General features: G+C 55.3%; 1 protein-coding gene across 4 annotated transcripts in view; it reads left to right on the top strand.

Moving 5' to 3' along the window:
* The first annotated feature begins 202 nt into the window (after positions 1–202).
* KCNN3 (potassium calcium-activated channel subfamily N member 3) overlaps positions 203–25,042 on the top strand; it is a 149,747-nt gene continuing 124,907 nt past the window's right edge. The window contains exon 1 of one of the 4 annotated variants that reach the window (XM_081026253.1): positions 203–315. In XM_081026253.1, the coding sequence (XP_080882379.1) occupies positions 313–315 (3 nt within the window). In that variant the 5' untranslated portion in view covers positions 203–312. Of the gene's footprint in view, positions 316–7,960; positions 9,183–10,193; positions 10,311–25,042 lie in introns of those variants that run through there. The other 3 variants (XM_081026251.1, XM_081026252.1, XM_081026254.1) reach the window with 3 other exon arrangements.

Genomic DNA, 25,042 nt, shown 5'->3' on the forward strand with positions numbered 1-25,042 from the left:
GAGAGCCCTGTGCAGTGTCCATAGCAACCCTCCAGCTTTCACCTTGACAGGAGAGAAGGAAGCCAAAGAGAGACGGGAGGCGAGCAAGATGCCTGCCCTTTTGCATTATTCACATCAAAGTGCTGGGCACCAAGGGCCTTCGCTGCGGACTGCCTGTGGATGTGGCACAGAAAAGGGTTTGTGTCTCATTTAGCTGCAGCGACGTGGAGTGGCGAGAAGCTGGGAGCGTTGGTTTGGGATGAACACAGTGAGACAGCAGGAGGGAGAGGATTTGGTGAGCTGTCCTGCTAGCTATCCAGCAGCAACTGAGAGATGGTAGGTCCCCTGAAAGGGGCCCACCCAGGGGGCCCTGGTTCGGGTGCCAGCTTTGTCCTTAACTCACATGGGAGCTTAGTCAGGTCACCTGCCATCTTTGGGAGATCTTCCCTTGTTCAGAAGGATGGGCCCTAATGGCCCTCTCATTCAAGAATAGGCTGCCTCACCGAGGACGGATGATGGGGGTAATATCTTCTTTCCCAATGGGGGAAAAATTCAAGGAACCTGCCAAATAGGACATACCTTTGCAAAATGTTCACCAAGGTGAGCCCCGGCACTAGATGTAGTCCCTGGGCGTCCACGGAAAGTTAAGGCTGGGTGCCTTCTGTGAGGTCCGTGGGCACCTCCCCACGTGCCTGCAGTGCATGCTATGTGCATGTGCCACCAGCAGAGGCCGCCACAGTCCTCACAAACCTGCCATGGGTTGCTGCCCCAGGTAGCTGAGTGGTGGGCACACGTTGGCCAGCTGGGGTCTCCATCTCAGAGCTGCAGCTGGGCTGGCGACTTCCTGCTGGGGCTGCCACTGGCCAGCTGCAGTCGGGGAAGGGCCGGCAGTGCCGGCTGGCTCAGAGAGCTTGGGCCCAAGTCACCAGCCAGGCCCTGGGTGTATGTTGATCACTTGCCACCCGCACTGTCTCTCAGAGGGTGGGTCACCGGGGCCACAGAGTGCTCCCTGCCTCTTTCCGCGCCAGGCCCCGAGGCTGCCCTGCTTCTGAGCCCTCCCTGGGGCAGCTCAGATGCCTGCTCTGGGTTTGGGGAACTGTTACGAGGTCGTTTTCTTTTTCTCTGACTGGGGCCAGGAAGCTGATTTATTCAGTAAATCTGAATTGAGAGCATGGTCTGTGCCAGGCACTGTTTTAAGCACTAGGGATTCAGCCGTGAACAAAATAGAAAAAAACTCCTGCCTGCATGAAGCTGAGTCTCTGGTGGGGGGGCAGAGTGTTGTCATCTACACAGCCGTGTGGGGCTGGGAGTAGACACACCCCTGACCAATGGGCCAGTGATGGGCTCTCTCCACCAACTCAGTCCTGGGCACACAGGCCTTTGGACCCGCTCAGACTCCAGGAATGAGGCTCAGATGCTGGGCCCCGGCCAAGCAGGGGCCTACAGGGCCCTCCCTCGGCCACCAAGGTCCCTCAAGCACTTTGCACTTGCCCAGGCCATGTGGGCAGCACTATGGTTTATATTTGCTTCTCGCGAGCCTGGCAGGACATCATGGTGACAGAATGTTGGCACCCTTTCTGTGTTGGTGCCCATTTCCCATGCCTCTTTTCAGTCGTGGTATTGGCACCTTTCATTGAACCCTTGACCCCTCAAATAAATAAACGTTCCCATCCAGATGACTCATCTGGTCAGAACAGCAAAAGCCATGGGGAAAGGGGGCATGAGAAGCATTTAGAAATGTGTCTTGATTTTTACAAACTGGCCTGAATGGGTCCAGTTTTACAGGCTCAGAACCATACAACTTGCTCGCGTGGTCACTGGAAGGAAAATGGCAGCTCTAAACCAGAGGGGCCGAGCTCCCAGCCCAAGGCTCCCCCGCACCCCTGCCTCGCTGCTCCACTCATCTTCTCTCTGTGTCCAGGACCAGCCCTGCCTGCCACAGAGTTTTCGGAGTAGAATTGTCACCCTTCTTCCAGATAGGTTTCCATGGGGCTGTTCTTCTGAAACCTTCTCCCACTCCTTATGCCAGAGGGGATTTTATGGAGACCCTGGAACAGGAGTGGAGGGCGGGAGCATACTTTTTCTGGAAGGCGAAGAAGCCCAGTGGCGGTGGCTGAGTGGAGAGGCTGACCTGTGGGTACACAGACCTGATTGGCTCACGGCGTGGCCTCTTGACCTCCTCTGAGAACAAGAGCAAGCCGGTGACTCTGGAACGTAACTCAGTTTCCTCATCTGTAGAATGGGGGTTCTAACCTCAGTGTACTGGCTTGTTGGAACCACACACACACAGAGCAGGCCATCAGTGCCTGTGCCGGGGCGTGGGGTGACGGGCTGTATGTCCCTTTTATAGAGAGACCCAGATAAGGCACAAGAGACTTGAGCCCTAGAGGTGGCTAACAGGTGCTGGTGTGTGGCCTGGGGGCAGGTGGGATGTACTGCAGTCCTGCCCCACTCTTTCGGTCGTGGCTTGGGGAAGAGAGGGTGGGCTTTAGTTATGAGAGGCTTCACCCCCAGGTCTGGACATTCGGGGACCCAGACAAAAGAAGCGTGGACAGAGGACCTACACTTTCCCGCCGGCACTCCCGTAGCCGCGGCATCAGGGCCAAATAATGTCCGGCTGCGGGCGCCCTAACTCTTACACATAAACTCACTGGCTCACTGACGGACCCAACGCACGGTTTGGGTGCGGGGTGAGGCACAGTGTTATGTGCATGCGTGTTCCACAATTTATACCACAAACTGTCACCAAAGAGCTTATGGTGTAAATTCCAAGCAGGGGAGAAAGACGTGGCCACAGACAGCTCCAATAGGAGACAAGAAGTGAGAAGCGTCCCCCGAGAGATACAAGTGCTGAGGGGATTCAAAGAGGGAGATGAGGTCAAGTTGGGGGGAAGGAGCAGACGAGTGGAGGCGCTTTGGACACAGAGCGAGGGGTGGAATGGCATTCCAGGCAGCACAGATGGGAAAGAGCGTGAATCGGGGGGTCAGACAGATCCAGGTTCAAATCTACAGCTAATTGGTGACCTTGAGCAAATCACTGAAACCTTTCTAAGTTTCAGTTTATTGGGGTGAGAGTGTAAGAGCTGGAGCAAGTGAGCCTTCCTGGCTTGTCTTCCAGAGCCACCGGGCGGTACAAATGGAGCATTTTCTGTGAAAGCAGTTGGAAAGCTATGCAAACACAGGCCTTGTTTTTATTATTAAAGCATTAATTGATCCAGTAACAAAACTTCTAGGTAAGAACATGATAATGACCGAAACCAGATGAGTAATGAGCTCTTCAGCCCAGAGCTCTCTCTGACCCAACCACCCAGTGTCTGAGAGGGTTGTGTCGTTGAACTTTGTGATACTGTTTATCCCTGGAATGTTAAGGATATTCCATGAACACCACTCATTTTTCTAAAAAACCCACTATTATCTGTCATTGTATCTAAACGCCATCTATCCACCCACCCATCCATCCATCTGTCCTTCCTTCCTTCCTTCCTTCCTTCCTTCCTTCCTTCCTTCCTTCCTTCCTTCCATCCATCCATCCATCCATCCATCCATCCATCCATCCATCCATTTATCCATCTAAAAACCCCTTACTATGTATTTCCATTACCAGGCACCCTGCTCAGTGTCGGGGATACAGGAAAAATTCGCCCCCTTCTCTGTGCGCTAGGAGTTCATAGCCTAGTGGGAAAGACAGACATATAAACCACAAAAAATTACTTTTCACAAACCTATTTTCAGTCAGTTCTACCTTTTGAGGGTAACAAGTTTCACAGATCACAGATTATGGGATTTTAAAGCTGAGGGAGCTTAGGCACCATGTCTCTCACTCACTTTACTGAGGGGGAAATTGTGGTTATTATTTGCTGTGGAAAGTAGGACTGCTTCCTCTTGTCTGCCCCCAAATGACCTCTCCCGGGTTTCAAGTTCAGTCCAGTTCGTCTCTCTTAAGCATTTATCAGATGCCAGGCTCTGGGCAGGAGCTACAGATGACAACATGCAACAGACATCACAGTCTGGGGAAAAGGACTCACAGAGATAACAGCTGTACTGCTTAATAAAAGACACGTTTGGAGGTGGGTACCAGGCACTGAAAATATAGAAGGGCTCCTGATCGGGCTCGGGGGGTTTGGGGGAGGCTGCCCAGAAAGAAACCTATCTCCAAGGGCTAAAAAGAAATGTGTTGGATGATGAAGTAGGGAAGGGCATGCCAAGGAAAAGGAACAGCATGAGCGAAGACGTGGAGGTGTGAGGTAGCGTGGTTTATCAGTGGAACTCTAAGAAGCTGGTGTTACTGGAGCTTACAGAGGGAAGTGGTAAGGAGTGAACAGGGAAAGGAGGGCAGGGGCAAGCAACAGCACGCTTGATGTGGCGCTGGTCTGGCCAAAAGCCACCTTTACCTTACTTGGTGTGCTGAGCGCGTCCTTGTTCACCGTCCCTGTACTCTCTGAGCTAAGAAACTCCACTGCACCCCCGTTATAGACTGAAGAGGCCTGATATTTGTGAAGGGAGAGCCCATCCTTCAAGGTGTGGCTCAAGGCCCACCCCCTCCATGAAGCCGCCCTTGACTACCCTCTGCCTTCAATGAACTCTGTTGTCTAGCCCACACTCTGGGATCTCTGTTGAGGTACTTTATCATCCAGTGTGAGTACAGCTGGTCTCTACAGTGAGATCACAAAGCTCCTGAAGGCTGGCTATACGAGTCACGTGGCAATATGTAAGAAAGACCACTCAGACGGAATCCTATTGATTTGCGTTTCAGGAAAGTGCTTGGGGGTTGGACAGACCCAGGCTTGATTCCAGCTATGCCACTAATGACTAGTTACTAACTGTGGGCAAGTTTTTAAATATGTCTAAAGCCTCAGTTTCCTCATCTATAAAAGGGGTGATGACCCCGACACGTGGGTGGTTTTGAAGACATGTTTTTAGCTGGGGGTTGGGGGAGCGTCAGGGCTTCCCAACAGTGAGGACTGGACCTGCAGCAAGGGTGGCAGAGGCCTGAGAGCCGTGGGTCTGTGGGGCAGGAAGGAAAACCCTACATGATCAGGCCCTGTGGCCGGCCCAGAGGCTCCTAGTTGGTTCGCTAACCCATTAGGCACCTGACACTGACAAAGTACTTGATCTGTGCTGCCTCCCTGGAGCCAAACTTCAGGAAGTTGAAGTCCTGAGAGGTTTAGCAATGGGCCCAAGGTCACATGGCAAGCACGTGCAGTGCGGAAGCTTGGCTGGTGAGAGGGAGGGAGGAGAGGAAGGACCTGGCAGTGGTTAGAGCAGGGTGGAGTGCACATTTTGTATATAACAATATGGGATAAGAGGCAGAAGTGTGCTGGTAAATATTTAACAGCCAGTAAGTATTTAAGAATTGGCTCGCCAGGAAAAGTCAGCCCAGCTAGGCAGTGCTTGCCGGTTCCTGTGGTGCAAATCCTCCCACCATCACCGATTTCATGCTATCGTTGTGACATCACTGGCTGTGGGGTTGGGAAGAGAGATACACAGCTGGCTTTTCTGAGCCAGTACCAGCCAGCTCCAGCGCACCACCGAGGGCTTCAGGGCCGCCATGGATGGGCCGGTGGGAGAGCCCACTCACACTGACTTGCATCGAACCCTCCCAAACTCCATGAGGCAGGGACCCTCACTGCTCCCACTGAATAGAGTGGGAAGCTCAGGATCCGGCCTGTGGTCACACAGCCATCGTGCGCAGAGGGGCCACAGCCTGGGCAGTCCGACTCTGGAGCCCAAGCTCTAAACATGACATTCCAGGGGGCGGCTGCATTGAGGGGTGCAAGCTGCTTCAGGGGCAAGAGAGAGGAATGTCCGATAGAGCTTTGGCTTTGGTCCCCCTCCCCCTGCCCCCATGTTGCTCATCCCCATCCATGACAGCAGGACTGACTCTAACAGTCCCCATTGCCATTCAGCTGGCACAGCCAGGAGAACTGGAGACTGGGCCAGCTGAGGCAGAGGCAGGTCATGGTGGTGGAGTGGGCACAGAGACGTCCAGGCCTGGAGTCTGTCATGGCCCAGATGCTGTCCCGGCCCTTAGAACCGATACCCGCAGCATGTGATGGCAACTAACAACACAGCAACCATCATTCATTAGGAAATCATGAAGCCTATGGAACATTGAACCAAACAGGTGGCTCTGCTTGGGCATGGAAGGAAACCAAGAAGATGGAAGGGGAGGGGAGGGGAGGGCAGGCAGGGCGTGCCGGAGGGGGTGTATGTGTGTGTGGGGTGCTGGAGGGCCTGCATGGTCGTGGGAGAACACTTGGGACTCAGGGCTTGTGTCAGCCCAGCGTTGTGACTTCTAGTGGTGGGGGAGGAAGGAGAGGGGATGGCCATGCTATTGATAATAGTAACAATAACCAAGGTTATTATGTGTGAGTGATTGCAATTATTCCGGCTTCTGGGATTGTGATAATTCTTAACTCTCCATCATCAAGGCCAACAGGGGATTGGAGAAGTGAGAACTGTATACAGAGGGCTCATTGGATGAGAACTCTGCCCCTCCCTGACCTGGCCACTTGCCGCTCACCATTCAGGAGAGCTGCTTTAGAAGCTCACTGAGTGTGTGCACGTATGTGTGTGTGTCTGTTTGTGGGGGCCTGTGCCTGTTTGAGGGCGTGTGTCCACACACATGTGCGTGTGTGTGTGTGTGTGTGTGTGTGTGTACACACATGGCTCTCCTGCTCTTTCCCCTTCCTATCCAGGGAGCAGCTGGACCAAGGCCAAGGGGTGATGGGAAAGCAGGAGACAGGCAGAAAGGTGCCTCCCTCTTAAAACCCCTGGTATGTCTGGGGAATCCTATAATGGCCCCTTCCTCACCGATGCCTATGTCTGTTGCTGTTAGAAATGGAAATGAATTCAGCTCTGGTCCCATCTCTTTGGAACTCCTTTTGCACACAGTGGGAGCCTAATAAATTCTTGATGATGGTTCTGAACCTGGGAAGCCAGCAGCTGTTCCCAGCTCTGACTCTCAGAGCCCATGGGGCAGATCAGGAGGGGAATGACCATGGGGGGGTCTTCAGTCTTCCTGCCAGACCCTCTCGTGACTCCATTGCCCAGCTGGAGCCACGGTCTACTTCACACATCCTGCTTTGGGGAGCCAGTGCCTCCTCCAGAGCGTCTCTCTGGCTCTTTCCCACCCATCATTTGAGCAACATTTATGGAGCAACCACTTTGTGCTGTGTGTCACCATGGAAAGGCATCCTGGGTGACGGTACAGGAGCTGTGGGGTCAGACTCACCTGGGTTCGAGTCCTAGCACCTTTAATTACAAACTGGGTGACAGCTGGCAAGTTACTTATCTGTGTTTGAGCGATTTTTGTTTTTTACAGTTGCATCTGTAAAAGGAGAACGATGATGTCATTTCCAAAGGGTTGATGTGAGGCTTAGAAATAAGAGAGAGACGCCTGCACACATATTGCGTTGCAGGTGTTCAGTAGGTGAGCTTATCCACCTGGAGTCAGGAGGGCGTGGATCCCCTCTGCTTCTGTGACCTTGGAGTTGTTACTCAACATCTCTGAGCATCAGTTTGGGAACACACGCCCACCTCCTTGGGTGTTTGGAGGATGTGACTGGATAATATGCGTGAAACAACCTATGGTAGACCCTGGCCATTAATAACTTTGTCTTCGCTGCTTCCTGCTCCCTCATCAGCGTGCACAGCTCCCCTCCTTAGAAGGTCCTCTGCTCCTCCTCCGCACCGCCCGCGTGCTTGCGCGTCCCTTAGCGACGTGCACCTGGGTTTTACCTGTCGGAGGACAGAGGGCAGCTGCTCCGCTCCCGGGTGGGGAGCGGAAACTACAGTTCCCAGCCCTCCCCGCGCCGCCGCTGGGCTGGGAGCTGAGGGCGGCAGGCCCCTCCTCGGGGGAGGAGCCTGTTGGGGGCGTGGTTAGGAGGTGGTGGGAGGGTTCAGCCAAGCCAATGAGAGCAGCTGCTAATAAGTGGGCGGGGCTTACAATATAACAGCGGCAGGAGGAGGAGAGCAAAGCTATTAAGCCGGCGAGGAGTGAAGCTGAGCCTGGCCTTGCGCGTTCCTAGAGGACCACCTCCCGAGCTAGAGTTCCTTCTCCCCTCTTCCTCAGCGTCTCCAAGCTCCCCTCCTGCCCTCTCTCCCTGCCCCGTACAATGCATTCTTGACTGGCAGCGTCCGGACTCCAGGCAACCCCAGAGAGCCGAAGCAAGCCACAGAGAGGACTGGAGCCAAGACACTCTGGTGGGGAGCTTGGATGCCTGGCTCTCTTTGAGGACACCTCTGGAGCGAGGGTGGCTTTGGGGTGGGGGGTTGTGCTGCAGGGATTCCAGCCAGGCCCCAAGATGGACACTTCCGGGCACTTCCATGACTCGGGGGTGGGGGACCTGGATGAAGACCCCAAGTGCCCCTGTCCGTCCTCCGGGGATGAGCAGCAGCAGCCGCCGCCGCCGCCGCCGCCGCCAGCGCCACCAGCGCCACCAGCAGCCCCTCCGCAGCCCCCGGGACCCCTGTTGCAGCCGCAGCTTCCGCAGCTTCCACAGGCGCCGCCGCAGCACCCCCTGTCTCAGCTCGCCCAACTCCAGAGCCAGCCCGTGCACCCCGGCCTGCTGCACTCCTCTCCCACCGCGTTCAGGGCCCCCCCGTTGTCCAACTCCACCGCCATCCTCCACCCTTCCTCCAGGCAAGGCAGCCAGCTCAATCTCAGTGACCACTTGCTTGGCCACTCTCCAAGTTCCACAGCCACAAGTGGGCCTGGTGCAGGCGGCCGGCACCGGCAGGCGAGCCCCCTGGTGCACCGGCGGGACAGCAACCCGTTCACGGAGATCGCCATGAGCTCCTGCAAGTACAGCGGCGGGGTCATGAAGCCCCTCAGCCGCCTCAGCGCCTCCCGGAGGAACCTCATTGAAGCTGAGCCCGAGGGCCAAGCCCTCCAGCTCTTCAGCCCCAGCAACCCCCCGGAGATCATCATCTCCTCCCGGGAGGACAACCATGCCCACCAGACCCTGCTCCGTCACCCCAACGCCACCCACAACCACCAGCACGCCGGCACCACCCCCAGCAGCACCACCTTCCCCAAAGCCAACAAGCGGAAAAACCAGAACATTGGCTATAAGCTGGGACACAGGAGGGCCCTGTTTGAAAAGAGAAAGCGCCTGAGTGATTATGCTCTGATTTTTGGGATGTTTGGAATTGTTGTTATGGTGATAGAGACCGAGCTCTCTTGGGGTTTGTACTCAAAGGTAGGGGCTGCGGTTTCTCTTTATACATTGAACAAAAGGAGTATGTAGGTAGAGAGGGAGAGAGAGAGGGAGAGAGAAAGGTGGGGGAAAGAGAGAGATTGGGTGAGAGACGTGGTGGTGGTGGGAGGGGCGGTTGCTCAGTTATATTGAGCACTAACTTCCATGGTTTTCCTTCTGAACCCCGGGGGAATTCATTCCTTGCTTTCTTGGTGGGGGGCACACCCCCATACACTGTGCCTAATTTGCAGACTCTGTTAGGGAGGATTAAGGAATCCCTTTGGAGGAATCATGTCTCCTCCTGGCTCACTCGTCCTAAAGCATAACCCAGCAGCCTAACGCACCAATTAATTACACTGTGCCTTGATGTGCTTGCCAGTTCCTGTGACTTCCCCTCCTCCCCTACCGGCTCCACTCCATTTTCCCGAGGATAAAAAAGAAATAAATGTCTGGGGGGGCGGAGGGGGGTGTCGGGATTCCATGCCAGTCCCTTCTCTCTCTGTCTGCTCCCTCTCTCCCCAAGTTTCTGTTTCCTTCCTCGTCCCTGGGAGACTTAAGGCAAAATCAAAGAGCAGCGGTGACCTGAGTCTCCTGGGGGTGTGGGGTAGGAATACAGGTGGAGGAGACCTGCGGTCCTTTCCCTCAGGAGAGAGGACTCCGAATAAGCCTGCTGCTGCCTCGTAAACATCCCCTGATAAAAATGGCTACAGGTGTTCCCTGGGCAGAGCAGATGGGCGCCGCCTTGGCACCAGGCGTGGGGAGAGTCTCTCCTTCGGATGGGATGACAGGGCTTCCCGGGCGGTCCCGAGAGCCCGCGCCGGGCTCAGCCCCGGTTCTCCCCTCCCACCACGGCTCCTTCTCTCTGGATAAATAAGGCTGAGCGTGTGTGCGAGTGTGTGAGCGCGCCCATGGTGCCCATGGTGCCCGGCGGCACGGCTTCCGCGGGGGGAGCTGGCCCCAGGACTCCAGCCTCAGGCCAGCCCTGGGTGAAGGAGGGGGTTCCCTCCCAGAGGGGCTGGGGAATCGCGTCCTCTCGTCCTCCAAGGTGGTGGGGATTGAGGAAGGTGCGTTTCTGGCCATGCTCTGCCTACTGTGAGTTGGAAGGCTTGGAGACCTGGGCAGTCAGGACAAGTGGGTTTTTTCCCATCTACCTCTCACCCCCAGTTTGTTGGTGTGTGTGTGTGTGTGTGGTGTGTGTGCACGCGTGCATGCGTGTATGTGCCTGCTTGTTGCTTGCATTTCTCACTTATTTGTCATTTTGGGCAGGGGGTGGCTGGGCTGGCTGCTGGTAGCTAGGAGGGGTTCAGCTGTTGGAGGTTTCAAATAGAGCTTGTTTCAGGCTGGGCACAGCTGCTGCGAGACTGTCACATTCCTTGTTGAAATCCAGCCGCTAAAACCTAGGAGGTGCTGATCAGATTTCCCTCATTCCCAGCCACGAGCTCTAGCAGGGTGGGCGGACTCGGCCGCTCTGGAAACGGGGGGCAGACCTGTCAGACGACCTCTTAGCCAGAGCCAAGACTTCCAGGTGGAAGAGGGTCCCCCAGGAGCCTGGCTGCTCCGAGGGGCTGCCCAGCCAGCAGCTCCTGGAAGGGAAACTGCCTTCGTCTAAATAGCTCAAGGCTCTGAGCCCCTCAGTGAGCAGAAGCGAGCGGGGGTTTCCCCTGGAATCGCAGCTCACTTAGTCATTCTCTGTAATGAGCCTCTGAGTCTGCCTTCTCAGAACCGCCTCTCCCGCTGTGCGCTCAGGGAGAGGGGGCCGCCACCCTTCTCAGGCCTGGCAGCCGCTCTGAGTATAGCCCTGACTCCCTGAAGTCCCCCCCTGGGGACCAGGAATCCTAAGTGGGGGAAACTGATGAAGGCCCGAGTGCTGGGGGTGAGGGGAAGAGGCAAGACAACACCTGGTCTTGCAGTGACCTCTGGACAGGTCAGGGCTCTTCCTAGAGACAGCTCCCAGCTTGGGGTCGGGCTGTGCACAGTTGTCTTAACGTGATGGGAATGTGGCTGCTGGGCAGGAAGGGGCCGGGAGCCATTGTCATCCTGATGGAGTGTTCCGGAGGGGGCTTCCCCAGAGCTTGAGAAAGCAGACTGGTGTGAGGGGAGGGTGACTGATCCTTTGGCTGGTGTCAGCATGGGGACAGTAACTGACAACTGACAACTGCCTCTCCTGGTGACACGGCCACTTCCTGTGCTTCTGGGGTTGGCACTGGTTGTGATCAGGGCTCCCCTTAACCTGCTCACCGACTCAGCAGCCCTTCCATCTGCCCATCTGTGCACTGAAGACTGAACCGTGTTCTCCGGGTGTGTCCTCGGTCAGGCCCTGTGGAGCCAGGTGGGGACAGGCAGCTCCCCCTCTCCTCTCCTGGAGGCAAATAGGCTCGTTTTACAGAATCAGACTGGAGTTTGAATCCCACCTCTGTCACTCCCAGTTGTGTGATCCTGGACGAGCCATGCAGCCTCTGTGAGCCTGTCTCCCCGGCTGTCAAGTGTGGGGAAGAGAGTTAGCTGAGCGTAAGGTACTCCGTACGGGGCCTGTTGTGATTAGCGGTGATGAGGCTGATGGCAGGAAAAGAGGTGTCTTTTTCCTCTGTTATCTGACTCTGGCTCCAGAATTAGCTGGGGCCTTAACAGATTGGGAACTAAGACTTGTCACTAGAGGGAGAAGTTCTGAGAAGGGGCTGGGTCTTCTCACTGGAAACCATCTCTCCACATGAGTCTCTCGTAGGGATGGTGGACCTGGGGATGGGATGAGTGACAGTCTCTCTTGCTGGAGAAGTTTGTGTGTCCGCTTGGCTTCACTGACCAATCTGGAAGCAGGAGGATGGACAGGGTAACTTCCGGTAACCCAGTCAATTGGGCTAATTCTGCATTGATGGCATTTCTCACTCAAAGGCCCCTAGGGAGAGGGACACCCTCCCCCCACCCCCCCGACCCCTGCCCAAGCGATTGCAGACTATTAGCCTTGTGTCTGAGCGGCTGCTTTCTGAGATGCTCTGCTTTTGTCCACGGAGCTGTGGCCCTCCTGTTTGACTGTCTTTGGCTGCTATCTGTTACTGGGGGAGGAACTCACCATGCAGGCCTGGCTCTCTTGAGATGCAAGTGGCATGTCCCTGAGTGTATTGAAATTAAAGCAGAAGGGAGCCAGGTGAGGAGGTAAGGAATTGAGACAGCGGTCTGGCTCCCTCTTCACAAGCCAGAGGCCCTGATAGCGGAAGGAAGACTGGCTGGGGTAGGGCTCAGATAACAGCAGTTCATTCTTACGCCCTGGGCCATGAGGCCGCATGGCAGAGAAGTGCCAGAGGTTGCCCTCACAGGGTCCTCATGGCGCTGGGCGACCCTGATATGAACGAGTCCAGGTTTGCTTTTGTTTTTTTGTGGATACGTGGATTTACGCTGAGGGCTGTGACACCATGACAGGGCCAGGTCTAGAGAGCCTGTTGAGAAATCTTAGTGACATCGTCTCTAGCACGTTAATGCCAGTTAGGAGTAGGGCAATGAGGATGTGGGCAGTCCTTGAAGCTCATTTCTCCCAGAGCTGGTTGGAGGCACACCCACTCCGATGCCTTCCATTGCCACCCGATGGGGAGAGTGGGACTGGGCAAGGCCCCGCCTGCTCGCCCTCTCCTCCCCAGGCTGTGGACTCCACACCCCTCGCTGCCATCCTGCTGGTGGCTGCACCACTGCCTCTGTCCAGCTGGCCAGTCACCGGTGGGCCTTGTTTCTCAGGGACCTCAGGCTGTGGCGTCCCCTCAGAGGAGGCCGGGAAATGCCAGTGCAGCAGGTGGCTCTCGTTCCCACCAGTTTTGCACAACCTCAAACCACATCCCCACCCGGGCCTCACAATCCATCCGAGTCTCACCTCCCAGGCAGAGCCGGCCCTCTGCCCCCCTCCCCCCACCATGTGTGTTTGTGTCTGCTCCTGCCTGCCCCACCAACTTCCTGCCCTCTGCTCTTCCCTCTCCCCCTGCCTGGCGTTGTTGCTGGGTCCCCCAGGCCATGGGCCGAGGAGTCTGTCTTACTCGGCTGTCCTGTCTATCCCATGCGTGGCTCCCTTTCTTCGCTCCAGTGACTCGTCTATCTTCCGACCTGTGGGAGGTGACCATGAACAGCCAGCTTCTCTATACCCAGGGGCGCTCTGTCCCCTGGCTATTCACTTTCCAAAGAGGAATGGGCTCCCTTAGGGCCAACTCTCAGAGGTCAGTGAGTGACTCATCTCCTGCCTGAGTGATGGAGTGGGATCCCAGGTCCCCGCTGCCCTGCCCCTGCCCTTCTACAGGTGTTGTTTGCAGAGAGGCAGAGCAGCAGCCGGGCTCTGGGCTCCACTGGGTGAATGGCCTGCACTTCCTGCCAGACCAACGAACCGCTTAGGTGTAGGTGGCTGGCCTCGGGGATGTCCTGATGTTTGGGAGGACGTGCCTCAGGGCACTTGTGTCTGTGGTGGCAGGCTTGTTGGGAAAGCAGGAATAGGCCAGACCCCTTTCTATGGGCCATCCCTGTGGGGTGGCCTGCAGGACAGGGTTGCAGAAGGGAGGAAACTCTTTATAAGCAATCCCTATAGGAAGAGCCTGAGAGCCAAGGGCTCCCAGGCACACGTTTTATCTCCACGGGCCACACTGAGTGTCTTGGCCTGAGGACCGCAAGTGTGGCTCTGGGAGTGTGAAAACGAGGCCCTTCTCCTACTCAGGGTGGTGGCGACTTTATTTATAACCTTTGCGGACAGTCTGCAATGAGTCAACCATTTGTAACCCACAGGAGGGACAGCTAACTTTTATATATGCCTCTCCTTTGCGTGTCATCTCACTATTTATAACTGTCCCAGGGAAAGACTTCAGAATACGCCCGGACTTCCCTTCCCCACAGGCAGTGTCAGCCTGCTTGGGCACTGGCTTCATCCCTGGGGCATTTGTGTGCTGTGCAGGCTAATTAGAAAGCTGGCGATGACCTTGCCTTTCTCTCGTGGAGCTTTCAGGAAGGGGGTCTTACGAGGCATTGTCCAAAGACCTGCTCTAAATAATATAAGGTAAATAAAAACAACACGAAAAGAGATATGAGTGACCTCTGTAGTGTGAAGCTGAGGCCCACATGGAAATGGAAAATCCGAACAGAGAGGCTTGGTTTGGTTGCAGTTATCTGTAAAGCACATTTGGAGGAGAAAATGAGTGTGTGTGAGAAAGAGGGGTTGTGAGGGGGTGGCTGTATATCGATGAAATCCCGCGTAGCTCAGCTCCGTGGCAGGCAGACCAGCACGTTTATGCATAGCTGTTTTTCTTCTCTTTCTTTCAAAACCCCAAAGAGAGAGAGAAAAAAAGAAAAAAGCCACCGATTTCTCTTTAAATAATGAGGGTGGGAATTCCAAGACCATGCTGTTCTTCGGAGCTCTGGGGAGGAAAATTCTCATGCTTTTTTCTGGTGAGGAAAGTCTGGAGGAGGCTAATGGGTTTTGAGGTACCCCCTTCCCCCACCCTGTCATTCCACCCCCAGGAGCTTAGCTGGGATCTGGGAGGAAGGAGGGGAGGCGGACTGGGGGCAGGGACCACACTGCATCCGGCCCAAGAAGGCTGCTGGGTGACAAGAGAGGTGAAAGTAGGGAACATTTATTTGCACAGGCCTGGATCAAGCTTTACACTTGAGAGTTTGGGAAGTAGCTGGTGGTCAGGGCCCTTTGTGGAGATGAAGTCACCAGGCTGAGCGGGCACTGCTAGTGGGTGACTACGGCGCTGGGATAAGAACCCAGGCCCATTTGATTCTCCATTTGAGGCCTCTCCTGGCCTGCTGCTGCGGGATAAATTGCTGATCATTCTTTTTTTTTTTTTTTTTTAGTTTATTGGGGCGACAATTGTCAGGTGTACAATTCTGTATTACATCATCTATAAATCCCATTGTGTGTTCACCACCCAGAGTTAGTTCTTCCATCACCATATATTTGATCCCCCTTACCCTCATCTCCCTCCCCCCACCCTCCTTACCCTCTGGTAACCACTAAACTATTGTCTGTGTCTATGAGTTTTTGTTTCTCATTTGTTTGTGTTGTTCTTTTGTTGTTTTTGGTTTATATACCACATGTCAGTGAAATCATAGGGTTCTCTAATGATCATTCTTAAAAGAGACAAATAAAGGTTGAGGGGCTGAAGACTTGTGATGTGAAATGTTGGGACAGAAGGAACTTTTCCAAGAGATAGGGTTTGATGGCGGATGGGAGAGACCCGTGCAGGTACCTAGAGAAGACAGCGTCCTCGGGGGGAGGGTGGCCAGGGCAAGGGGGAGCCCAGGGGGCAGCCTGGGTGCAGGGTGAGACTGCGGACAGGCCCACAATCAGTGCTCAGGATGCCTGCCCACCTGGAGGGCTGGCCAAGCCAGGGCGGTAGGTGTGGGCATCACAGCGAGAACAAGAGCCAAGGCCTGGATTAGTGCAGGCCCCCCCACAACACTCCCCCTCCACCCCTGGTGAGCCAGCAGGCCCCAGGCCTGGTGGAACATTTCTGCACCAGCTCTGGGGCCTCACACATCCCCCCCATTAGCACCCCTCTCTTTTGCCAGCAGTCCCGTAGGGCTATTTATGGGGGTGACCCCCATGAGCTCAGCTCTGCGTTTACATCCCCCAAGGTGTTTTTACCCTGTTTTTCCTCAGCCTTCAGTAGGGCTGTGGTACATGTCACTACAATAGGCAGTATTTCACAGACGAGGAAACTGAGCTGCAAAGGGGTTGAGTGGCTTGCTTCTGGTAACTGTCTCCGGAGAGATGGTTCTAGAATGAAAGCTCAGCTCTCCGGTGCAGGGCTTGTCTCACTTTTCCAACCCCCACCACAGATCTCTGCTGGGATTTGAGTGAGGGAACCTTTAAGGGCTTCTCCATCCCTGGTTCTAGAATTTTCTTTGTCAGCCTTTAGTTCCAGTTTCCCACTTCCCTGGCGTGAGGCTTGGTTTAGCTGTGTCATTGGCAGTTAGTGTTAAAGAAAAGCCTGTGTCTGCTTCGGGGGAGCCCGAGGAAATGCTTCCACCTCTTGCTTCTGACTTGTGGTGGGGCCGTTGTCAAGTCCCCTTACCTTTCTGGGTCTCTGTTTCTCTAGCTTAGAAATAAGGCCGGACTCTGACGCTGAACTAACTCCCTTCCTGCTCCAAAGATTTCTGACCACAGCGTACGTTTGTCATGCTGCGTCACAGACCCAGCAGCCCTGGTCCTCAGACTCACGTTCTGGAGGGGAGGCGGGCCTGCAGTGGGCACCATCCATCCAGGCTGGGCTTTGGTTTCTGGTGGTGGTGTTGGGAGCACTGAGGAAGGGGTCAGGAATTCCGGACATCGGGGAGGCTCTCTGGAGAAGGCAGGGTGGCCCTGGAAGGACGAGGCATACCAAGATGGGAGGGTCGTGAGGCAGGGGGCAGGTGGGTAGGGAATGGAGCTGGGCTGTTCCTGTTATGAGGTTGCATGGGGTCAGGAGAGGAACGAGGGCCCTGGTGACGTTGTTGGGGCGGGTCTCGGTCTGGGGGGTTCTGAGCAGGGAGCCACGCGCTCATGCTTACGGCAAGGGCACAGGCTGATTTAATACTTAGTTGATGTCTGTCATTGCCAGGGGCCCAGAGCTCAACACCCCCAGGCCCTGGAGACCTGACGTCCTTCTCTCAGAGGCCATCTTCGTTGTCACAGCGGCCTGCGTGGTGGTGAAGAGCTTGGGCACTGGGTTCCAATCCCAGCTTTGTGGCAGGTCCTCAGGGAATTTACTAAATTTGAAGCCTGTGTCCCCAATGTTCATAGGGAATGACGGCCCCAGCCTGTGGCGTAGCACCGAGCACAGAGCTGGGCACACAGTGAGCCGTGATATCTGCCAGCTGTTGCCAAGGGTGGCAGAGGGGCACGAGTGCACAGGTCACACCCTCCACACGGGTGGTATAGAGAGGGCTCTGGAAGAGACGAGGCCATGTGAGATGTGCCCCTTTCTCATAAAATCAAATGGCCTCACCTTGGGTGGTGGCAAGCCACCCAATCACGTTTCTGGATGGATCCCCGTGGCTGAAGCAGCATAAGTGAGAGGAGGCAGCGTGTGCCCTGGAAGGTGGGGCTGTAGGGGTGGCCTGGCCTGGGCTTCTGGAGCCTTCTTACCTCATGAGACCCAGTTATTCTACCCTCACTGTCAGTGATCTGTGGCCTGGGCACAGCTCATTGGGTGTGTCCATGCAAATGGGACAGGTGGGGAGAGAACAGCCCATGAAACCAGGCCAGAGGGGGCGAGGCTTGGAGGAGGGTCATGATGACCAGGCAGAAAGACGCCGAGAGCCTGGGACGGTGGGAGAGGCCACCAGGAGGCCGTGCCGGGACAGAACCAGGGGTGAAAGAAAAACTAGGGCTTTCTCGTGTCTTCAAGACAACACATTTTTTTTTTTTTTTAACTTGCAAAAGGGCACCTTCTTGAATTCAAAAGGTTGTGGGGGCTTGTGAATCCAGGTTCTCTCTACCCCTCCTACTGGGGCAGGTGGTAACTCACCCAGCCAGACACCGAGGGGCACGAAGAGCCGTGGGAGCTGGGAGCTGTGCGGGGATCAGGGCTGCCCTTGCGTGGAGGCCATCTTTAGGCAACCAGAGTTGTATTCTGAGCAGGGCCGTGGTGACACTAAATGAGCAGTATGCAAATGATGTGTGAAATAATATGTAAATTGGCATCTGTTATTTTTGAGTAAGCTTGCTGGGCATTTTTCTTAAAGGACAGGCATAGTGCTCCGTGTCAAGTGAACAGGAAAACTGCCATAAAACACGCTCCCACAGGGGCTGGCTGGGCTGCGCCTGCTGCTGAGAGCTGGCGGGCCCTGGGCTGCCAAGCGCTGTTGTTTGGCGTTCAGCTTGAGGCAGGTGGTGTGCTGGGAGAAGAGACTGCACTGGCTGGGGGCCGCTCCTGCCTCTCGATGCCAGGTGACCTTGAGGTCAGTGTTTTAAACTCCCCAGCCTCAGTTTCCCCCTTTGTACAAGCAGATGGTGGCACTCCCCAGCCTGGTGAGAATTAAACGTGATCATGGTTGGGTAAGTGGCACGTCCCAGGCCACCAGTCAATGGCAGCCCTTCCTCGTGCCTTTGCTGAGCTGGCACCTGCCTGCACCCTCACGAGGTCCCCCCAGCAGGGACTTTTGCAGAGCCTTTGCTTCCTTTTGAGAAGATTCCTGATTTTAACACACTGGGGCTTAGCCATTTTCTCTCTTCTGGCTTCCATTGGGTAGGGGGTGGGCTTGCTCATCGCGTCCCCAAATAGTTCCTACGTGTGGGAGTGCCCGGAGCCACTGACAGGTGAGCCTGCTGCTCTGGGTTGGGCTACTTACTGCATTTGGAGGGGCTCAGAGCTGGATGGCGTTGGTGGGATGACGGGGGAACTCTCCTCTAGGGGCAGCTGGTGGCCTGGGGTGGCAGCATACCTCCCTGAATGGCCAAGCTCCACAGGCCCACCAGGTGTGCCGGCCCAGGTGGGCAGGGCGCTGTATACTCCTCCCACCTCTGTGAGGAAGGCAGGGCAGGGGTCTCCACCCTCTTTACAGGACCCTGAGCCCCAGAGAAGTTAGGTGACTTGTCCAAGCCACTCAGCATTGTAAGAGACAAGGGTGCGGCTCGAATCCAGGAATTCCGGGGTTTAGTCCCACTGCACACCTGTGATGTGGCAGGCCCCGTTCTAGGTGCCAGGAACGCAAAGGTCTGTGCCTTGGGGACTCGAGGCAGCTACAGGGGTCTCTTCTGAATGCCCACTCTTCCTCAAAGAGCTCAGGCTTTCAACAGAGACCCAGTTCTAATGTTGGCTGTGCACTGTTTAGCTGTGTGGCGTTAAGCAGTGGCCTCTTTATCAGAAAAGTGGGGTTCTAATTCCTTCTGCTGAGGGGGCGGGGAAAAGTCATGGTGGCACTGGCCGGCCCCAGGGCTCTCTGGTCTGTGGCAGGCTTTGCCTTGGTGGTTTCTTCCGAGAGCTCAGTGGCCACGGGACCATGCGAGGCCCCCCATAGCTGGGCCCATGATTCCCTGCTCTTCCTGCTCTAGGCTGGAGCTGGCAGTCTGCTCTGCCAGGACGCTTTCCCCTGCTCCTGGGGGAGTAACGGTGCTGGGCTGGTGAGAGGACATTTGGGCACGAGACGCCAGACAGGGTTCACGCCAGCAATGGGAAGATCCTAGGAGTGAAATGAAGTTGACGAGCTGAGAACAAGTCCAGGGTGGAGGGTGACTCATGAGGGTGTCCTTCTGTCTCCAGCAGCTCAGGGGGGACACGATGCTCTCATAAAATGGAAACTTCTTTCCCTTTCCAAAAAAATAACCGCAAGGTAACATAGGACTGAAAAGAGGGACAAATTGGGGAGGAGAAGAACATGAATACTTATCAAGTGCCTACTGTGTGCTTTTATATATCTCATTGAACCATCACAGCAGTCTCTCTAAAGCTCAGAGAGGTTAGGGCGCTTGCCCAGGGCCTTCCAGCCGGGAAATGGTGGAGTTGGGATTGGAACCTAGGAGCGTCCTCAAAGCCTGTGCCCTGTGTGACAGACGTGCTTTTGCAGATCACCTCCTGGGCGTGGGCTCTGCAGGGATCTATGGTGACTGCTTTGGTGTCCTTGTCCCAGCTCTGTGGCTTCCTGGCTGTGCAACCTAGATGAGAAAATCGAGTTCCTTGAGCCTCAGTCTCCAGATCTGCGAATAGGGGTGACGATGGTTTTGCCCTCCTGGGGATGTGTGTCATGAAGAGCAAATGAGACAAGATCCGGCGCTGGGTTCCTGGTACAGGGCTTGGTGAAGGCCAGTTGTTTTTATTGGTAATTTTCTCCTTGTGTAACTCGGAAAACGCCATACCCAGAGGGCTGGATGGAGCTCTCTGAACATATGTTTGTTGGCCTGGCCAGCAGGCGTCTCCCTGGGCCCACATGGCACGCACCCCTGTTCCCGCCCAGTTCCGTGCAAACTCTAGTACCTTCTGTCCCCCTCTCCTCTCGTGGTCCCTCTCCCTATCCGTCCCAGGACACCCCACCCCCAACCACCTCCGCTTCTCCTGAGGGCCGACAAGTGCCAGGTGTCCTGGCTGGCTCTGGGGTTCGACACCAAACAAGACGTGGCACTCACAGGCAGGTGGGGAGCAATGGCAGGTATGGTGAGAGTTTTATAGGAGACAGAACCACGTGCACGCGGCCTGGTTTCGCCCCACAAACCTGAGACCAAGACCCGTTCCTTCTGCCTGTTTCCCCGCCCTCGGTGCCCTCGGTTCCTGCAGATCCATCTGGCCTTCACGTCTTTCGTCCTCCCTGTATCTGTCCCTGGCCTCCCTCTTCTCATACACGTGCAGTATGGTGTCAGGGGAACAGGCTTTCCCGCGACTGTTCTGGGCTGGACTCCTGGCTCTGTCACGTACTGCCTGTGTGGTCTTGAGCAAGTTGCTTTAACACTTTGATTCTGTTTTCTTGGGGGTTCATCATAGCCCTCTTTGGGGGTGGTTGTCAGGGTTAAATGGGACACCCTGTATGTGACACACTGATGTGGTTTGGGGCCCACGCTGAGCACCCGTGAAGAGAAAATCCCTGGACTAGGAGTGGGGAAATGTTCTTCCATGTTGTCATCTGGAAAATGGGAAACGTGAAGGGGAGGATGCCGGGAACTCCTCCACTGGCCACCTCGTGGGAGGGTCGTGAGATCAGCTGGAACTCAGGCATGAATGAGAGGAAAGCTGTGACCCCCTGCGCCGAAGCAGTGCTTTGCTGTTCAGTGGGTGCCTCTCGGAGGGGAGGGCTGGGGGCGGTTTTATCTTCTTGTCCCAGGAGTGAAACCTGCACAGGCCTTGTACTAAGGGATTTTCTCACTAGCGGGAGATAGCTGAGAGACGGCTCTTCTGGCCAGCCTCCCTGCCCGCTGCCGCCTCCCTGCAGGCCAGCCCTCGGCACCAGGCCTGTCTGCCCCGGACCCTCCTGTCGGCGGGATTTAATTACTGTGATGTAAGGAGTGTGGCTTGGGGTCTTCTGGCTGAGGAGAAACAGATTTGTCTTCTCACTGGGAGACTAAAAATCGATGGGAAGGAAAGGAAATGTACCCCCCCCACCCCAGTACCCATGGCTGTGGGGCTGTCGGTTGGCTTTCCTGGGGGATGGGGAGAGAGGAAGAGGGCGGTGGGGAGGAGACACAGTGACAACTCAAGGACCTTGGGAATTGTCTTTCCCTTCCATGGGATGACTCAGCCAAGCTGCTTGTTTTCCTGGTGATCCTGGTCACAGGTCAGCCTGCCACTCAACAACAGCCATATGCCAAGCGTCTACTATGTGCCTGGCACTGCCCTGGAGACATTTCCAGCTGAGCTGGGAGGCCAGGCAGGAACTATTAGGTTAGTGCAAAAGGAATTGTGGTTGAAGGGGTTAAAAATAACTGCAAAAACCGCAATTACTTTTGCACCAACCTACTAGATGACTTTGTTCATTCAACAGTTACTGAATGCCTGTTATGTGTAGGCACCACAGATATAGCAGGGAAGAGCCATGAAAGATTAAAGGCCCCGGGTTTCCGGGAACGTACATTTTAGTAGGTGAAAGTGACAAGAAACCATGAATGTTAATTACGTATTCTTTTAGATGGTGGTGAGTGCGTGAAGAGTAAAGCTGGGATGGGAGGGCAGGTGGTTTGGAGGCACAGGGTGGTGATTTTAAATATAGGAGAAGGCCTCACTGAGGAGGTGTCATCTGAGGAAAGAACTCTAGGAGAGGAGGGAGAGGGCACATGGGCGAGAGGACATGGTGACAGGCCACTGGGTGGGGCCTGGGCCGGGCCTGGACGGCTCTGTAATAGAGTGTGAGCTGCATCTGGAATTTTAAATTGTCCAGAAGTGAAAAGAGGAATGTGAAATTAATGTTAATGTTTTTTTGTTTAATCCAATACAGTAAATACTACCATTTCGACACATAATCGAAGTAAAAAATCGACGTAGTTTGCGTTCTGTTTTTCATACGAAGCTCTGAAGTCCGGTGTGTACCTTACAGCACCCCTCAGTGGCACGCTAGATTTTCATTGGAAATACCTGATCTTTGTTTTGATAACCCTTACGTTGAAAAGCAGATGCACACCCCTAAGTTGTTGCAAATTTACTTAAAAGTTTTCCAGTAAATAAATGGAGTATGTTTTCAATGTGAATTAGTGAAAAGGAAATACATTTTAAACTCCCGCTGCCCTAGCACCTTTCAGGGCTCGGAGGACGAGTGGCCGTATAGGGTGGCTCTGGCTGCAGTGTTGGGCACAGACGTGGGTGTGGGGCAACAGCAGGGGAGCCCAGTTAGGAGGCTGTGGGGACAATCACGAGGGGTGTGCTGCTGTGGGAGCAGTGACATGGTGAGAAGAGGTTGGCTCCTGGGACATTTTGGAGGGAAGGCATTCCTGATGAATTGGATGTGGGGAAGGTGGTGGGAGAAATGGGAAGTCAAGGAAGAGGCGAGACTTTTGGCCCAAGCAAATGTAAGGATGGAGTTTCTGTTAATTGGGAGGGAGAAGGCTGGGGGAGAAGCAGTTTTGGGGAGAAGGTGGGAGTTTGGGATTGGCCTTGCCAGGTGTGTCAGTTTCCATCTAACGCAGGCAGCACATGCCCCAGAGGTCGTGGGAAGGCAGAGCATTTCCTGGGCATGGAAGGCTTCCACAGGGGCCCCTGAAACACTGCCGATGGTGCCCTCCCTTTTCAGAGGACAGTTCGTGGCACAGCTGGCCACGTTTTGAAAAAATTCAAGGAAGTTCTGCGTTCTCCAGCTTCGTCGTTACCTGTTCCCCTAATGGCACTGGAAGTTGCTAGGGTCTTTCTCGATCAGGTCCCATTCAAGGTCAAATCTCTCTGCTGCAGGCTGAGCTCAGAGCAGTTTGATGACGAGAAAGAGTTACACATGGTCAAAAGGTCCCCAGCAGGGCTGGGAAGCCTGGTTTTATGGGCAGTTACTGAGCCAGTACCAAACTCAAGAGACATACTTCCGAATTTTCTAGGGTTTAAACTCTGCAGGGGTGTTGGGGGAGGGTGGAGCCACCTCCTCCACTGCAGGTCTCACTGCAGGGATGAGGGATGAGAGAGGACAGGCCTCTGGGGGTCCCCAGCCTCACGTTCCACCATTCCAGGGCTGGCGGGGACCACAGAGGGAGCCATTGCACCTGTTTCCTTTGCACCTGGGAGGAGAGTGACGCAAGGGGACCAGAATGGCCTTTGAGGTCTCCTCCCAACCCTACCCGTGTCTGATGCTGGGACCTGGGCCTGGAGGGTGAGGGTCTTGGGACCTGCCTACCAAGGCCACCCCGCTCTGGCCTGGGTCCAGATCCAGACCCTGAGCCTGATTGGCTGTGGGACTTCCGTGATCTGATCTTTGAGTCCTTTTGCTCACCTGTTGAACCGGGGGTGATGGTGCCGGCCTTGCAGGGGTTTTGTGAAGTGATGTTAATGTTTGCGTTAGCCCCGCGGCTTGATGCCTAGTAAATATTGCTTCCCTCCCCTTCCACTGTGAACGCAGGGAATGCTTGTGGGCGGGCTGTTCTGCTCGGAGGGGAGGAGATGGTGCAGAAGGTGGCAAAGTCTGCAGACATTTTTGGTTGTCACAACAGGGGAAGCATGTTACCGGCATCTAGTAGGCAGCTGCTGGGCAGAGGTGGGCCAGGCCTGGGAGGAAGGCTCTGAGGACCAGAGCTGGGCTGGCCCTGGGCCCCACACCTGCAGTGGGACTGGTGTTTTGAGGTTTGTTCCCAGGTAGCTAGTCAGGCTCATTTCCAGGGCTGAACATCCTACGACTCACAGGACGGTCCCCACAACAAAGAATTACCCGGCCCCAAATGTCAGTAGCGCTGGGGTTGGGGAAACCCTGTTTTAGATGACTCATTTTCACAGGCCTGTTACAAGGACAAACGAGAACACGCTGGCCGAGGCTGGTCATCAGCTGCAGCCTGCATTCTACGCTCTCTCTTCCCCTGCCTTTTCTTTGCTCAGGGGCAGCCCTGTTTCGTCCAGGACGCTGGGCCGGGAGTCAGACGACCTGAGTTCAAGTCCTGACTCAGGAGTGTTTCCTTGTTTCTCGTCTGTAAATGGGACAGTGGCGTTCCCTCCGTGGTGGGCTGTGGTGTGGACCAAGGGGGAGCCTGTGCGGGGAACATGTTTCGTCGGCTGTGACAAATGGGAGGTGGCAGGATGGTGGACTTTCTGCCCAGCCTTGGATGAATAACTTGATGAGACAGGCGGCCCAGGGGCCCCTCTGCCCCTGGGAGGCCCCGTGGCTGTTCTCCCAGGCCTGCTCCATCTTACTGCTCGGTTTGTGTTTCCTCATCAAGAAAGTCTCCATTTGGGGAAGATGGAATTTGCAGGACAACGCGGCGCCATTATTTCTGTGCTGTGTGAGTGGGAGACAGCGCTAGATGAGTGGCAGATTTCCTGGTAGGGGAGAGAAGGCTGAGTGGGCCAACACGGGCATTGCTAGGTTCCTTTTGGGGTGATGACCCAGGATTGCCCAGTGACCATCGCAGGAAGCAAATGTTTGTTCTGAGTTCAAGACTAGCCCCAGGGAAAGGCAGGACTCGCTGTTGGGGAAGGGTCTGCACGCATGTGTTGCAGCTCTGAGGACATTCTGCACGCAGACTGTCACCGACACCCGTTCCGTGCCAGGCAGCGGCCTCAGAAATGTTGGGGGGCACAGAGATGTGCAATACGTGATTGAGGGGGCGGTCAGGCTGCCACCACTCTGAGGCGAGGCGGACCGTGAGAAGTGCGTTTAAGAGATGCAACATCATGCCCAGGGCACGCCTGCGACCCTTCGTGTCGGGTGTCTTCTGGGAGGAAGTGGGGGTTGGGCTGGGCCTTGAAGCAAGGTGGGGTTTCATGAGGCAAAAGGGAAGGAGGACTCCAAGCTGAAGGGACAGTCTGGGCAGA

This window comes from Rhinolophus hipposideros, assembly GCF_964194185.1.
Source record: "Rhinolophus hipposideros genome assembly, chromosome: 19".
Taxonomy (NCBI): domain Eukaryota; kingdom Metazoa; phylum Chordata; class Mammalia; order Chiroptera; family Rhinolophidae; genus Rhinolophus; species Rhinolophus hipposideros.